Source organism: Antechinus flavipes, chromosome 6 (genome assembly GCF_016432865.1).
Source record: "Antechinus flavipes isolate AdamAnt ecotype Samford, QLD, Australia chromosome 6, AdamAnt_v2, whole genome shotgun sequence".
Lineage (NCBI taxonomy): Eukaryota > Metazoa > Chordata > Mammalia > Dasyuromorphia > Dasyuridae > Antechinus > Antechinus flavipes.
In genome coordinates this window covers 133,099,748-133,116,830 of record NC_067403.1, presented here as the reverse complement: position 1 = coordinate 133,116,830, position 17,083 = coordinate 133,099,748, and the positions used below count along the sequence as shown (strand labels likewise).

Below are 17,083 nucleotides of genomic sequence, written 5' to 3'. Positions count from 1 at the left end.
TGACTCAGGGGCTTCTGGCATAGACATTTAGTTACTCATTGGGAATGTAATTGGGACATGTGAAGGTTTTATTAGAGATTTTATAATTCCTGACTCAAATTTGTAAGAATTCAAGCCATTCTCCAATTGATAAATGGTCAAAGGTTATGAACAGGCAATTTTTAGATGAAGAAATTTAAAACCATTCCTAGTCATATGAAAAGATGTTCTAAATCATTATTGATCAGAGAAATGCAAATTAAGACAACTCTAAAGTACTACTACACACCTCTCATATTGGTGAAGATGACAGGAAAAAGATAATGATAATATTGGAGGGGATATGGGAAAACTGGGGACATTAATACATTGTTGGTGGAGTTGTGAGCTGATTCAACTATTCTGGAGAGCTATTTGGAACTTTGCCTATCAAGGGCTATCGAACTGTGCATATTCTTTGACCTAGCAGTATTTTTACTGGGCTTGTATTCTAAAGAGATCATCAAGGAAGGAAGTGGATTCCCATGTACAAAAATGTTTCTGGCAGTCCTTTTTACAGTAGCAAGAAACTGAAAACTCAGTGGATGCCCATCAACTGGAGAATGGATGAACAAGTTATGTTATATGAATATTATGGAATATCATTGTTCTATAAGAAATGATCAGCAGGATGATTTCAGAGATGCCTGGAGAGACTTACATGAACTGATGCTAAGTGAAATGAGCAGAGCCAGAAGGTCATTGTACATGGCAACAGCAAGATTATATGATGATCAATTCTAATGGATATGGTTCTTCTCAACAATGGGAAGATTCAGTTCCAATGATCTTATGATGATGAGAGCCATCTATACCCAGAGAGAGCTCTGTGAGAACTGAATGTGGATTACAACATAACATTTTCATTTCTTTTGTTATTATTTGCTTGCCTTTTGCTTTTTTTCCTCAATTTTTTTCCTTTTTGATCTGATTTTTTTTTTTTTTTTGGTGCAGCATGATATTTGTGGAAATCTATAGAGAGGACTTGCATAACTTTAACATATATTGGATCACTTGCCGACTGGGGGAAGGAGGGAAAAGAAGGAAAAAAAAATTAAAATACAAGATTTAGTAAGGATGAATGTCAAAATTTATCTATGTATATATTTTAAAAATAAAAAGCTATAATTTAAAAAAGCGGCTTCATAGTTCCATCACTCTCCAAAGGATCCTATATCTGTTTTTAAAATTTAAATACCAAAAATTTATCTCTAGAAACTGAGTTATTTGATGTTGTTTTTTTTTTTTTTTTTTTTTTTTTTTGTTTAATACACGTTTGTTCAATAACCAAGAACTTTTTTGGTGATATTTGTATTTTTGACCAAAAGCAATAAAGTTTTGGTTAATAAACTCCAATAGTTCTCTTTTTTACCTGTAGGGTCCAATGCAAATGTCTCTGTCAATAAATTACCTTTGAGCCTGGCTCAAATGGTCCTTTCCAGGTTTATTATACATTGCTCTTTTTCATGTGTTCTGTGTATGATATACCCACCATGTAATTTTCCATTGCCCTCTATCTTGAATTTTTAATTTGTTGGAGAATGGGATTTTCCATGACTTGCTGCCTGTCTTACTGTTCTTTACCCATGATATTATACCTCTTTTCTCACTATCTATCTTTTCCTAGGCAGTCCCCCCTATATCTATAATTTGGTCCTTTCCTATCTTTTCACTCCCCAAATACCTAATTTATTTCAAAGCTGAAATCAGATAATGCCTACTCTAAGAAGCCTTTCCTGTACTGTACCCTAGTAAAGCAACAAATTACCCTGTTTTTATTTTGATAGGCATTGAGTTGGTACATGGGATAGAACACTGGACTGGGAGTCAAGATAACCTGGGTTCAAATCTGGCCCCAGACACTTATTAGCTATGTAACACTAGGCAAATCACTTAACCTGTCTCATTTTCCTCATCTGTAAAGTGTGGATAATAATAGCATTTACCTCGCAGGGTTTTTGTGAGGATGAAATAATATTTGTAAAGCTCTTTTCAAGTCTTAAAATGATATATAAATATTAGTTGTTATTATTTATCATCTGTCTTTATAAGTATACCTATTATCTTCCCTGTTAGACTACAAGGTCTCTGAGTGCAGGGGCTGTTTAATTTCTATCTCTGTATCCCAATTGTATAAAGAAATATCTAGAACATAGTAGGTAGCACTTAATAAATGGATAAAGTCCTAGGTTTGGAGCTAAGAAAACTCATTGTCCTGATTTCAAACCTGGCCTCAGATACTACCTAAGTGTGTGACCTTAGGCAAAAACCTTAACTCTGTTTGCCTCCATTTCCTCATTGGCTCTTTGACCATGAGAGTATGAAGCCAAATAGATAAGATGCCTTGGTGTTACATGCATTAAATTTGGTGGTCTTAACAATCTTGTCAGTATGCTGCAAAATCATTTTGGTTGTAGCTCATATGGGCAAACTTCATCTGCAAAGGAAACTGGACAATTTCTCATGATTCCAGAGGTAGTCTAAGTTATAGGAATAAAGAACCAGAATAAATATTATTCGCTTTCTTAGATCTAAAAATGGAAACACCACAGGACACTGGGAAAATTCCTGACTGTCCCTTTGGCACTCTGGCCCCAGTCATTATGAATTCAACTCACCAATTCTCTGGTCTTCTTGTCTGATTGTTTCTGTTGTCTAGATGTGGAGTCTGTTTGAGCCATTGATAGGTTGGCTTAAGTCACAGCATTATATGTTTTTCATTCTCTGTTGGTGGCAGTCATGAATTACTCCTTAAATCACCTAACATAGCTGCAGATTCACTGAGCAGAAGCCTTTCTTTTTACCTTCTTATTTTTTAGTCAATATTACAGAATCTGGTGGTCAGTATTTAAGAATCTTAATTGTAGTTTATCACTATTTCACAAAGTGGTAGAAACTCAAAAGTAGCTCTTATTTCCTCTCTCACTCCATCTCTTCTATCTGTAATATTTACTCATTTTCTCCTCCCCACCTGTAAGAAAATGATTAGATACTAACTCATTCAGTCTCATTGGTCTTATCATAAGTGGAAAAATTCTTTGAGCTGCAGTGGCTTTGCACAAGACTGTGTTTGGATAGGCTGAAGAAAATCAGCTCTTCCCCAGGCATCATCTATAAATTATGATGTGAGTTTAGAAAAGGTGATTTGGAGCAATTATGGCATCTCTGAGGATCAAAGATAGAATTGAACTATATCAGAGGAGGGAGATACTGATGAGAGTTATTGGCCCTATAAGTATTTTACATGAGAAGATTCAGGTTGAAGGAAGTCTACAGAAAATGTCAGCTTTTTCCTCTCCCAATGCCTATCTATCCATAAAAGTAATTATGGACAATAATATAACTTGCTTTTTCCTTTACTAAACATTTCCAGCAAATGAAATTTTTGCTTTAATCCCAGAGGCCAGGGGTTAGCTAGAGATAATATAAATGTAAATTTAGGCAGAGAGCTCAATCTCTGCCCAAATATTAGGAATTTTTCTAATGGGGGGCTGAGAGCAATTGTGATTAAACTCAATATTTCGTCCAAAATAAACTCACCAAAGCTGTTGAGGAAGGAACTATGTGAACCTTAGAAGATAGTTTATCACTTCCAGACTTAAAGTAAGATAATATTGTAATAGGGCATTATACACCTCTTGTTACCTGTCATCTCTCCTCTTCCTCCTCCTCCTCCTCCTCCTCCTCCTCCTCCTCCTCCTTCTCCTCCTTTTTTCTCTTTCTCCTCAATCCATCACACTTTCTAGCTATTCTTTCTTTTTTCTCTACTACAGGGAAAAGCACAAAACTAGTGTATATTCTTTTTTACTTTCAAAGTTTTTTGTAAATTAAATATTAATTCTTAGGAGACCCTAATTCTCTTTCACCTTGACTGAGAAACTGGTGACTAGGAAGATTACCTTATGGCTCTGGGAGTTTTATGTAAAATGTGAAATTTAATGGTAGAAAGGGAGAAAAACCTAATCTCTCACACCTTTGGCTGGTAATGAGTAGGTCACTTTTGGTCACTGCTAAGGAACATCTCTATCAGAGGAGCCCTCTCATTGGAGAATTTTCATTCATCTTTGGGATTCATATTTGTTCATTTATCTGTCTTTATTAGATTTTCCTCCTCTCAATAAGATTTCCTTCCATAATACCGTGTATTAAGCTTTCAAATGTGGGATTGATTTCAGTAATCCACGGTGACCATATATACATGTATACATATTTACATTCCCTTGGTGGGAACCATAAAGTTCCCTAAAGTGTCCTGGGTTGTTTGGGCTATGGGAGACTCTCTTCTACAAGTGTCCCATTTTGGAAACTCCTTCAGTTTAATTCATCAAAAGAGGTATCTTTTACATTTGTGGTAATTGAGCCTGGATTCTATCCTTTGCAAATACTAAAACATGCAAGAGTCTCTTGAGCAAGTATAAAATGTTCACAACTGCCCTGAATGGAGGCAAAAAAATAAAAACAAAACAAAACTAGTTTTTATTTCCTAAAAGGAAAATCCATGTAAAGTTCTTCAAAGTCTGGCTCTTTGGACAATTTCTGTCATTATATGATGTGTTCTTACACAATATTCTGGAAACTTTTATACAATACAATCTGATATAATAGCTTTGTATTAGACACAAGTCAGCTAGGTGGTACAGTGGACAGAATGCTGGACTTGGAGTCAGAAGGACCTGAGTACAAATATTGCCTCTGACACATCATAGCTGCACGACCCGGGGCAAGTCACTTTTTCCTGTTTGCTTTAGTTTCTTCATTTATTCTTCAAAGTCTGTCTCTTTGGACAATTTCTGTCATTATATGATATGTTCTTACGCAATATTCTGGAAACTTTTATATGATACAATCTGATATAATAGCTTTGTATTAGACACAAGTCAGCTAGGTGGTACAGTGGACAGAATGCTGGACTTGGAGTCAGAAGGACCTGAATACAAATACTGCCTCTGACACTTCATAGCTGCACGACCCTGGGCAAGTCACTTTTTCCTGGTTGCTTTAGTTTCTTCATTTATAAAATGAGTTGGAGAAGGAAATGACAAAGCACTATTTATGCCTTGTCAGGAGGATATTGCATTATTCCCCCTTGTGCATTCTACACTTAAAATGAATTGACCCACTTGCTTTTCCTTATTTGTGACATTCCATTTCTGGACTCCAGGCCTTTTCAGAAATGGTCTTTGTGGTTAGAATACTCACCCTCCTTACCTCTCTTTTGCAAATCTTAGCTACCCATGCTCAGTTCAAGTGCCACTTCCTTTAATAAATAGGCTTTTCCCAATTTTCACGCATTTTTTAGTTCCTTGCCCACCAAAATTAATTTGTGTTTATTTTGTTTCCTATATTAACTTATCTGGGAATATGTTGCATTCCTATAGTAGAATATAAACTCCCTGATAGCAGAAACTAATTTTTCTATTTGTAATTCCAGCACATTTAGTATAGTACTTGGCAATAGTAGGTGCTTAACAAATACTTATTGACTCACTGATTGAAATGGTTTTCTAAATTTAATTCAGATACTCTGTTTCAGAATTATAAATTCAAATATATTGATTCCTAATTTTGGACATGTTCTTCTATGTCATTTGATATCCTCCTCTCCCTCTTCATTCTCTTTCCTCCCCCTTTCTGTTATTCTTATCCTATATCACTATTATGTGGGCAATTTATATTTTTGTAAATATTCATCCATTTCAATTAGATAGTGCCTTGGTGGTATACAACTGGGGAAAACAGCTCCTTATTATTTAATTTCTTTTTCATTAGTGGCAAGTTCATCCTTTTAATTTTTGATGCTGATATTTTTTTTCCTTTTTCTAATCAAATTAACCAAAGGTTTATCTATTTTGTTTTTTCCCCCAGAAAACCAACTTAGTTTTATTAATTAGTTCAATGGGTTTCTTAGTTTCAATTTTATTAATCTCTCCTTTAAGTTTCCGAATTTTTAATGTGAGATTTAATTGGGGAACTAATATGTTCTTTTTCTAGCTTTTTTAGTTGCATATCCAATTCATTAATCTCTTTTTTTTTCTATTTTATTCATGTAACTATTTGGAGACACAAATTTTCCCCAAAGAACTGCTTTGGTTACATCCCATAGATTTTGGTATGTTGTCTCATTGTCATTCTCTTGGATGAAATTATTGATTGTTTGACTCACTTATTAGTAAAATTAGATTTTTAAATTTCCATTTGGTTTTTAGTCTGTTTCCCTGGCCTTTTATTGAATATAATTTTTATTGGATCATGGTCTGAAAAGGGAGCATTTACTATTTCTGCTTTTCTGCATTTGATTGTGAAGTTTTTATGCCCTAAAAAATGGTCAGTTTTTGTGCAGATGCCATGTACTGCTGAGAAAAAGTTGTATTTCTTTCTGTCCTTCTTCAATGTTCTCCAGAGATCCTATTCTACATTAGTGACATATACACCTGAATTAAGTAGCTAACTGTGATTCCCAGAGAAATAAGCCTACACATTACAGTAGCTGCCAAAAGAGAATAAGAATGAAGAAGTGGATCATATCTGCTTCATTTTATAAAACTAGAAAAATCATTCAAGGTCAGTCCAGTCTTAAAGAACAAAAATCCTCTGACAAAGTCACTAGGGCTTCTATTCTCTCTTTATGATATGGAAGTATTTTATAGGATCACTGGACAAAAAATATAAAAAATATATTATCTCTCTCACTTGAAAGGAAAGTTTTTTTTTGTTTGTTTGTTTGTTTTGTTTTGTTTTGTTTTGTTTTTGGCTTCTGTCATTAAATGGTACACTTTCAGGAACTTCCATTAAAATGTGTCTTTTTCTTACCTTTTCTCCCCTTTTTCTTCCCCCTCCTTCTCTCTTTTCCTCATTCCCTTTTTTCTTCCTCTCCTCATCCCCTGCTTTCCTTCCTTCTTTCCTTCCTTTCTTCCTTCTTCTCTCCCTCTTTTCCTCCCTCCTTCTTTCCTTTTTTTATTTTCCTCTTTTCTTTCTCTCCTTCCTTCTCTTTCTTCCTCTTGGGTATCCACTTAATATAGTTACTATATTTTAAATACACTTTGACATTTTGTTCCCTGTCTGAAGAGACCCCAGAAAAATTGTCCCAGAGTGAAGGCACTTTGTGAGTCAGCACCAACTTGAAGCTCAGAAGCTCTCACAGGTATATTTTAAGACATTGAGAATACATTAATTGAAGTAAAAGACATTTAATCTAACATCATAGCAAATGAAGTGGCCTTACTGAGGTATTCTACCAATAGCAGGCAAGAAAACGCATGCAGAAAACACTTATAAACAGGGAGCTTTAATGAAAGGAATATACAAAGGGAGAATGTGTCTTGGAAATGTGAAGAAGTGCAAACATAAGAAATACCTATAGCTAAAACAATGTACCTCCAATGTTGCAAGGCTGCTCATGCCCTCTAGTGATGGCAACACCTCATTATTTGTTGAGAATATCATTTTTGTTGGTCTTGTGGTTGCCAAACTTCTCTTTATTACCATCTTTTGAGCATCAGTATCAACTGCTAGGAGGGAAATATTACACAGAACTAATTGGGTCCCTCTCAACACTCAGCTACCAAGTCTAGGAGTTTCTTTGTTCTTCCTGTCTTGTAATTCCTTAAATAATGAGCTGAACAAGTAAGGCAAAGAATAGAGTTTTTAATTTTTATTTTTTAAGACTAGATATCCCAGGCTGGTTAAGTGGTCATTCAGACTCTAATTCACTGCAACTCGGCATGAAAACTTTGACCTACTGTTTCCAACTTGAGCCACTTTTCTCTTTCACGAGCAACATGGTTGCCCATATCTTTCTTCTTCTCATCATTTTGGTGCTAGATTTAACATGAATATCTTTTCAGCTTCAACGCTATTGCAGCCTAGAATTCCCAGGCTCTAGCAATCTACCAGTCTCAAAAGATAAAGTATTTTAGGATGTGCAAAGTTCTTTGCATATGTTTTTCCATTTAAGTCTCGCAATAATCATGTGTGACAAACACTACAAATATTATTAAAGGCTGTTTTCATCTTTTTTTTTTTCAGTCAATGCTACATATAGGAAAACCTGAGCTTAAGTTTGACTTCAAACACTTAATAGCTATATGACCCTGGGCACGTCATTAATTATGTTTGCTTCAGTTTCTTCAATTGTAAAATGGGAGCAATAGTAGCACCCACTGTCTAAGGTTGTTGTAAAAATCAAATGAAATATTTGTAAAATGCATAGCTTATTGAGGGGTACTTAGTGGTATGGCAGATAGAGTGCCAAATCTGAAGTCAGAAGACTCATCTTTCTGAGTGCAAATCTGATCTCAAATACTTGCTAGCCTGTGTGATCTTGAATAAATCCTTTAACTCAATTTGCCTCTCTTTTTTCACTTACAAAATTAGCTGGAGAAGGAAATAGCAAACCACTCTAGTGTCTCTGCCAAGAAAACCCTAAATGGTATCACAAAGAGTTGGACACAACTGAATAACAACAGCAGCAGGTAGCTCAATGACAGCAAATTTTTAATGCTCAACTGTCTGGTTGTGTCCAACTTTATTGACAAAGATATTAGAGTGGTTTGCCATTTTTTTTTCTCTAATGTATCCTTATTTTACAAATTAGGAAATGCAATAAATAGGGGTTGAGTAGCTTGCTCAGAATCATGTAGCTAGTAAGTGTCTGAGGCCAGATTGGAACTTCAAATTTGAGGCCATAAACAGCTGCTTAATAACTATTAGCTGATTGACTAATTGCCTTGCCAAGATTTCATAGCCAGAACTAAGGTCTTGCTTTCTAGGCCAGCTCTCTAATGCATTACTACCATTTATTGAATGACTAGAAGGTAGATAACATTATTTTAGGCACTTAGGAGAACGTAGTACATATTATCTCTGACTTCAAAAAGCTTGTGGTTTAAATCAACCTAGTTTCTAAGATCTAGAAATCTTAGATCTTAGGCTGGAAAAGGGAGTGCTCTCTAGGGAAGCTGTCATTGAGAATTCAGCTGTTCTTACAATGAGAATGACAAATGGAGAGTTACTTCCTATACAAAATTTTGTATGCTGAAAATCTGAAAGAGGAGCTAATTACCGTAACTCTCAGCAACAAAAATTCCACATGATTTTACCTCTTTCTTTGACTATGGAATACCAGAAAAAGAATGGTTCTAGTGGAAGTTTGGCAACCACAAGATTAACAGCAATTGAGTAGATATCTTTCACTGACAAAAAGGGATGCATTTTAAATCTCCAAAAGGACAGAGGAGATGGGAGTAAACCAGGCCTGGGCTTAGTTAAGTCTTTCTGAGATGGCCCAGGACTGCAATTTTGTGCTTCCCTTCCTCTTTTTTCTCTTCTCTTCTTTACTTTTATTTTTTTGTCTCCTACTTACCAATCAGAAGATGAAGTGAATGAGAGGTTAGGTGGGGAGGAGGATATAATTTCAAGTATATTTACATTAGCAACTGTAACTTAATTTTTAGCACCTGTAATAAAACACCAGCCTTAAATTAAAGCACACATGAATTTTTTATGCTTTAGAGATCACAACAGATTTTCCACTCATTAATTGTAGCCCAGTTGATAGAGGGAAGCTATCTTATTTTTTTATGAAGTTCATTTTCCTCACTAATACAAATCAATTTGGTGACATTTGTTTCCCATAATTAATAAAGATTATTTGCATATTTTTAGAAAGCCATGACCCAACTACCATAATTTTGTATCTATTTTCCTGATGGATCACGAAGATGATTAGAATGATGGTGATTAGATGATGAGTTGGACCAAATAATTCTACCTCTATTTAGTATAATTTTCAAATAATTTAACTGAATAATTTTTTAAAAAATGATGTGAATGTATGGTTTGATTTCTTCCTTCCTTCACAGGTCCTGCACCCTTCTTAATTTTCAGCCATGGAAATGCTATCTTTAGGACTGACATGGAGGGAACTTATCACAAACAAGTGGTAGCTAATGCTGGCACGACAATATTGATGGATTTTCATTATAGAAAGGAGAAAGTGTATTGGGTGGACTTAGAAAGAGGACTTCTGCAAAAAGTATTCCTGAATGGCACAAAGAAAGAGGTAAAGTACCTGCCTTCATAGCATTGGTGGGATGTTGGTTGGGGACATAAAGACGACAGAATTTGAGATTCTAAGATGCTTAACAGGAAGTGGCCAATATTGTATCAATTCCAGAGTAACACTGATCCTAAATTTGGGGGGGGGGTCCAGTTCACAGTTTTTTCTTATATCCATGCTAGATTTGTGTTAGCTTGTGCTGTTTGGGATCATGGGAGTGATCATTTTATCTGAATTGACTAATCAATTTAGTAAAATGATTATTTACCTGATTCCCCAAAATGAGATTTTCTGACTTGGTCATTTTGGTGTTGTACATATTCAGGGATTATCTTTGAAATAAGAATTTATGATGAATCCTTATATTTCCATAGCACTTTATAGTATACTGAACACTTTACTTGCAACCATTCTGTGAAGTAGGTATGGAAAATCTGGACAGGTCCTACAAAGTTGGAAAGGCTTTAAATATGGACCTAATGATAAACTTCTTGGTTTACTGTTTGAGCACAAGCTTAGCTAACTTAGGTGAGGTTCGTGACAAGGCTGGCCAAAAGGTGATGAATGTTTTGGTGCTAGGAATTCTAGAAGCTAGAAGAGAATCTCTTAGAGATCATCGATTTTCCTATCTTTCTTAGAGAACAGTTTATTTTGTCCTGAAGGAGAAACTAAAGTTCCGAAAAGTCAAATACCCTCACATAGTTAGGAGGTGGCAGAAACAGAATTTGGACCTTAGTCTTTTGGCTTCAGGCCCATAATTCTGTCTCTCTCTAAAGATAGTTTGGAAAATAGTTGGAAGAAAGAGTGCAGAGCTCATAAAAATTTCACAACTTTGTCCCTTTTGGAGTATTGGAGTGGACAATACCTAAACACTGCAAGATACACTCGATGAAAATGATTATAATAGAACATTTTTCTAAATAAATGCTTCTTTGTTATTCAAAACAGCTATGATTTCATCAATGTGACCAATGATATAGATCAAAACCAATAAATGTAAGAATCTGTGGGTTGGCCAACGAAACTCCATCCTGGGGTAGCCAATCTTTTTGACAGGTAATTGATTGAATATATTTTTAGAGTGGTAGAGGTATCAGTAAATATTTCTAGATTAAACTCAAACTCCTGTAGAATTGTATGGAAAGAAATGAAAATTAAAACAATTATTGTTCCAAAAACGAAATGTTTAACAGCCTATTTATATAATTTGTATAACAGGTTACTTTACAAGTTAATGATAATGTGCAAACCCATACAATATTGTGCAAAGATCTAAGAAAGAGAAGTGTCACAATGTGGATGCAATTTTGTAAACTATAAATCCATATTTTACCATGTTCTATATTTAAGAGGGTTGTTCACTTATATTAATATTTATTCTCACCTCTCATAGGAAGCTGTTGCATTTAGGCAGCTAGATGATGCAGTGGATAGAGCATTAGCCTTAGAATCAGGAAATATTGAGTTCTGGAAAAATCACAACCTCTCTTTGTTTCTGTTTTCCCAGTTGTAAAATGGGAATTAATAATGGCATCTACTTTGCAGAATTCAAATGAATTCAAATCAAATGAAAAAATACTTGTTAAGATGGTAACATAATGCTATCTTATAGTAGGTGCCTTTTGCCTGCCTAACATTTAGAAGGGCAACTTTCTTACTCTAAGGGTATTTATTTAAAAGAAAGAAAGATGAATAACAGATGAATGAATGAGTAGTAAGAGGCAAATTTATCTAAAGAACATGCAGAAAAGTTAGAGCATTTCAGTCTAATCTTAGAATCCTTAAAATAATCCTTTCAGTCTCCAGGAATCATATCTAGAAAGAACCACAAGAAATCCATGCACAAATGTTTGAGAGTTTGTTCCTAATATTAAGAAAATTGCCCATTAATTCTATCCAGAATTCACTCCTTTAATATTAATATCTTCTTTTTAATGATATGTCCTGAGCTCAGTGCCATTTGTCAGAAGGAGGAAAAGAAGACCTTAACACCTAGGGTAGCACCAGGGAAGAGAGGAAAGGAAAGAGAACAGAAATAGAGAGAGAAAGAGACAGAGAGACAGAGAGACAGAGACAGAGAGACAGAGAGAGACAGGAACACACACAGAGAGAGAGAGAGAGAGAGAGAGAGAGAGAGAGACAGAGAGAGAAACACACACAGAGAGAAACAGAGAGAGAGAGAGAGAGAGACAGACAGACAGACAGACACACACACACACACAGAGGGACACAGAGAGACAGAGAGAGATAGAGAGACACAAATATAGAGATAAGAGACAGAGAGAGGCAGGCAGAGTAGGGCGTGGATGAAATAAACTATATATAGTTCATTTATTTCCCAACCTGACACATGAACTCTATGGAATCTTGTCACATTCTGACAAAATGTTTTATATGTGTGGGTTTGGTTGAAATCTTGAATTAAATTTTAGAAATCGCTATGATGGACTTGAATAAGCTTTGTTATCAAATGATGTAGATTTCACTTTTAAGGCAGTTTAAGTTATTGCAAAAGTCCCATTCAATACTTGATTCTAACGGTTTGCATATTTTGAGAACCTTTTTATTTTAAAGCTATGACAGTGAGTATTGGGCCAAGAAATAGGTACATGTAAATTGAGAAGTATCATTTTAGAGATTCATTTGGGATGGTAATTTTGAAATGATAAAAATAAAAGTAGCAATTCAGGACTTTTATTCAAAGTAGTTTAATTATAATTAAATTATAGGATGTTAAAGAATAGAATAATTAATAGTGACATGCTTAAAATGACAGATTTTTAAAAAAGCATCTTGTTGGTGATGAGGAAAGGTTAATAACTCATATAAAGTTTTTATTTCACAGACTCTGTGCCATACAGAGAAAGGGATTTCAGGAATGGCAATAAATTGGATACATGACGAAATTGTTTGGTCCAATCAACTGAAAGGAACAATTGAAACTACAGACATGAAAGGGAACAATTCTCATATCCTCTTGAAAGAATTAAATTATCCTAAAAATATTGTTCTTGATCCAATAAAAAGGTAAAATTCTCTCTGTTTTCTGATATAATAATAATAGTCTTTAAAATGTGAAGGAAAATTCACTAGCATCATTCACTTTTAAAAAATGACTTAGGGAAAGTTGCAATGGTTTGCTGTTAAATTGTTAAGGTGGCTTCCTGATAATGTGATTGAAAAATATGTGCTATTGAACTTATGCAGTGACTATTCACTTTGATAGAAAAAAATTCCAGGGTTTATAGTACAATATAATGGAGAGTATTTCTTGCATCTAGAATCACAAGACCCAGTTTCAAATTCTGGCTGTGATCCTGACTGGGTAATCTAAGGTAAGTCATTTTAAAATTCAGCTAAGGATCTCAGTAGAAAGAGTGCTGGACCTGGAATCAGAAAGATTGAATTTGCATCTTGTTCCAAACACTTTTTTTTTCAAAAGCTTTTTCAAATGCTTATCAAGGGTCACATATTTTAGCCTCACTTAGACTCAGTTTTCCTCATCTGTAAAAGGGGGTTAATAATAGCATCTACTTCCTAAGATTGTTGTGTGAATAAAGACTGGTGATATTTTAAAGTGCTTTGCAAACTTAAAGCAGTACATAAATGCTAGCTATTATTAATTAGTCATTACTTACCCTGGGCTCAGTTTCCTAAGTTGTAAAATGAGGGAATTGGAATAAAAGGTCTCTAAGGTACACTTTTAATGTTGTGGATTTAATCATCCTCTTTATGCCGATTGTTCATTAGATTCATTCCATTCAGCCTTCTTCTCTCTTTTGAATTTCAATTCTGCATCACCAAATGCTCATCTAACATTTCAAAGTGAGTATTCTAGAGACAGCATGTCCCAAACAGAATTTATTATCTTTTCCCCTTGATTGTAGTAACCTAATAAATATTTATTAAGTGCCTCCAATCTACCAGGCACTGTATGTTTAGTGTGGGAGATACATTTAGTAAAAAGAAAGTCCCTGCCCTCTAGGAACTTATAATCTAATGAGGGGAGGGGAGACAACACACAAAAGCAGGGAGGAAAATGCGAGAAAGACCAGGAGATACCCAGGGTGGGGATACTTTGTTCCATGGAGTGTTATTGGAAGTACCCCCTTTCTTCTAGTATCTTATTAACTGTTCAAACTTTGCAAGTCCATTCGTTGCCCCAACTTGCTTTTTGTAGTTTTATAGCTTCTCTCCTATATAGTCTATTCTTTCTACTCACAAAGTCACTATCTCATTGTGAGTCACTATTATCATTGGTCTCCCTGCTAGCAATCTTTTCATCTGCCTATCAAACTTATTTTCCCTAAGTCAAGGTCTGACCAAATTATTCACTAAATCATCTCCAGTGGTTCCCTATAGCCTTGTGGCCTTATCTTCTAATCATGGAACACTCTTATCTCAAACCTCTTTACATTTGCACTAACCATATCCCATATTTGTAATTCTTTCCTTCTACTTCATAAAATCCGTTTTTGTTCAAGCTACAGGTCAAACATCACTTATATATGAAGATTTTACTCATCTCCCAATTGCTAATTCTCTCCCTTAATAACCATTCTATATTTAACTACAATGTATTTATTTTTATTTATTGTCTTATTTTTATTCTAAATTAAATTAGACTGTGAGCTCCTTGAGAGTAGAAATAGTTTCATTGTTTGTACTTGTATCTTCATTCAGTATCTGACCCAGTGCTTGGCACATTAGGCACTGAATTGTTGACTGATTGATTGATTGATTTTTATAATATAATATAATAATATATAACAAGGAGAGTCAGCCTTGGGAAATGAAACAATCACCAAACTGAGAGAATCAGACCCAATCTATTTTTCCTCAATAGCTAGATCAGGAAGGTTATATAGAGATGTTATCCAGTCTGATTCTTTCATTTTACAAATAAGAAAAGTGAAGCCCCAAAAATGGTATTCCTAAAGATTGTATGTAACAATTTTGACTTCAAATCTAGTGCCCAGTTTAGTTATATTCAAATAATTCCTTCTGTATTGGAAACACTTGGATAAGTGCTAGGCATGCAATAATAGATAAGGTTTAGATTAGAATCCCATGCGGCTCTCTTCAACAATGAGATGATCCATACCAGTTCCAATTGTTCAGTAATGAAGAGAATCAGCTACACCCAGAGAGGTGTATGGGTGAGAACTATGGGAAATGAGTGTGGACCACAACGTAACATTTCTACTCTTTCTGTTGTTTACTTGCATTTTTGTTTTCCTTCTCAGGTTTTTTTAACCTTCTTTCTAGATAGGATTTTTCTTGTGCAGCAAGATAACTGTATTGAACGTGTGTTGGACTATCTGCTATCTAGGGGAAGGGATGGGGGGAAGGAGGGGAAAAATTGGAACAGAAGGTTTTGCAATTGTCAATGCTGAAAAATTACCCATGCCTATGTTTTGTAAATAAAGAGCTACAATAATAATAATAATAAAGATTAGAATCCCAGTTTTAGTGGAATGCCAGCTATGTGGCAAATCATTCCAACTCCGTTTCACTTTTTCATATACAAGTGCTGATAACAATATCTATACTACCTTCTTAGTTGTGAACTACTTATTGTAGTCCTTATATTCACTTTCATTGTCAGAGATTCCCAAAACAATTCCTTTTTTCCCCCCTTTCATATCACTAGTACTTAACACAATTTCTGGTCCATAGTAGACACTTAATAAATGTTTGTTGACAGTGTGACAGAGTTTGACTAGTTATGTTCCTCAGTGTCTAGGACAATGAAATCAGCTAATGAAATCAGTGCCCCCAGTGTATATTCCCCCTTATCCCACCTCAGCCCCTCCAAGATTATCAGTTGAGAATAATTTAGTCATCCAGGCTTAGGTAGCTTTTGGAAAGGGATATTTAGTAAGGTGGTGCAATAAAAGTTGGCTCAATACATCTTTCCAAACATTTGTGACTCCCTCTTTTACAAAAACATACACAGTACAGGGAGAAACTGGCTATATTTGCTTAAGGGATAACTCATAGTATCTACTTCTTAGAAGTTCTTTTCTTTCATTTATGGGATGCTCAAAAGTTTTCATTAGATTTGGGAAACTTTTTTTTTCCTTGTAGAGCCATGAATCTAATCTGTCCTTGCTTCCTGATTATACAGTATGGAACAAGCTGAGTAATGAACACCATTTAGGACACCAATGGGAATATTAGATCAGAAGTCAAACTGGACTCTTCAAAGATATTAGGTTCTTCTTTGGTCAAAGGTCAAAGCTAAAGCCTAGGCTATTCCCTCTTCTCAGGGATGAAAACCATATATTCTAATAAAGCCTTCTGTTTTCAATTCATTTGCTAACTTAATTATAGCTGAGCAAGTTCTTGCTTGGTGTCATTTCATTTTATTGAATGGTTTTTTAAAACTTAAAAAAATTTCTTCTTCCTTAAACTTTTTGTGCTTAGTCTAAGATCTTCTGATAGATTGAGACATTTTCATGTAGTTAAAGTAAAATGAGGTAGAGTGGTTTCAATCCCACATTTACATTAGTAAGTAAGAAATGTAAATTATTATTATAATTAAAATGATCAATTTTGCTCTCATCTACTAAGGAAAAAGATGTATATACAAACAACAAAATGATAATACCAGAAAGTATGAGATGTGTGATTCTGAGATCATCTAGTCAAAGATCTATTGTAAATTTTTGAAAGGAAAAAATCATTTTACTTCATAGAAGAGGTAGCGCCTTAATTTGCTGGCAAAGAAACAGAAAGACTTTAAAAGATTGAGGGGGAGAAAAAGGAGAATCTACTCAAGGCATAGGGGAGAGCATGAAAAAGGTATAGGAGTGCAGGATAAGAACAAGGGAATGGAGAATACTTCCCTCTGGTTAGAGTGTATAGTAAGTACAAGAAAGAGAGTAGTAGTAAGTAAGAGATATAAGAATGAAAAGTTAGGATCATAAATTCATAGTTTTAGATATGAAAGGAGCTTCAGGCATAAAATTTGATGTCCTTATTTTTCTGATGAGAAAACTGAGG

At 34.8% G+C, this 17,083-nt stretch overlaps 1 protein-coding gene across 5 annotated transcripts in view; it reads left to right on the top strand.

The window, feature by feature from the left end:
• The window catches only part of EGF (epidermal growth factor), a 177,268-nt gene that overhangs the window by 17,888 nt on the left and 142,297 nt on the right, over window positions 1–17,083 (top strand). For all 5 annotated transcript variants that reach the window (XR_007948135.1, XM_051965114.1, XM_051965115.1 and 2 more), the window contains exons 2-3: window positions 9,879–10,078; window positions 12,921–13,102. Coding sequence is in view for 4 of the 5 variants with exons in the window: in XM_051965114.1 (XP_051821074.1) it covers window positions 9,879–10,078; window positions 12,921–13,102 (382 nt within the window). In the remaining variant the exon portion in view is untranslated. The remainder of the gene's footprint in view (window positions 1–9,878; window positions 10,079–12,920; window positions 13,103–17,083) is intronic.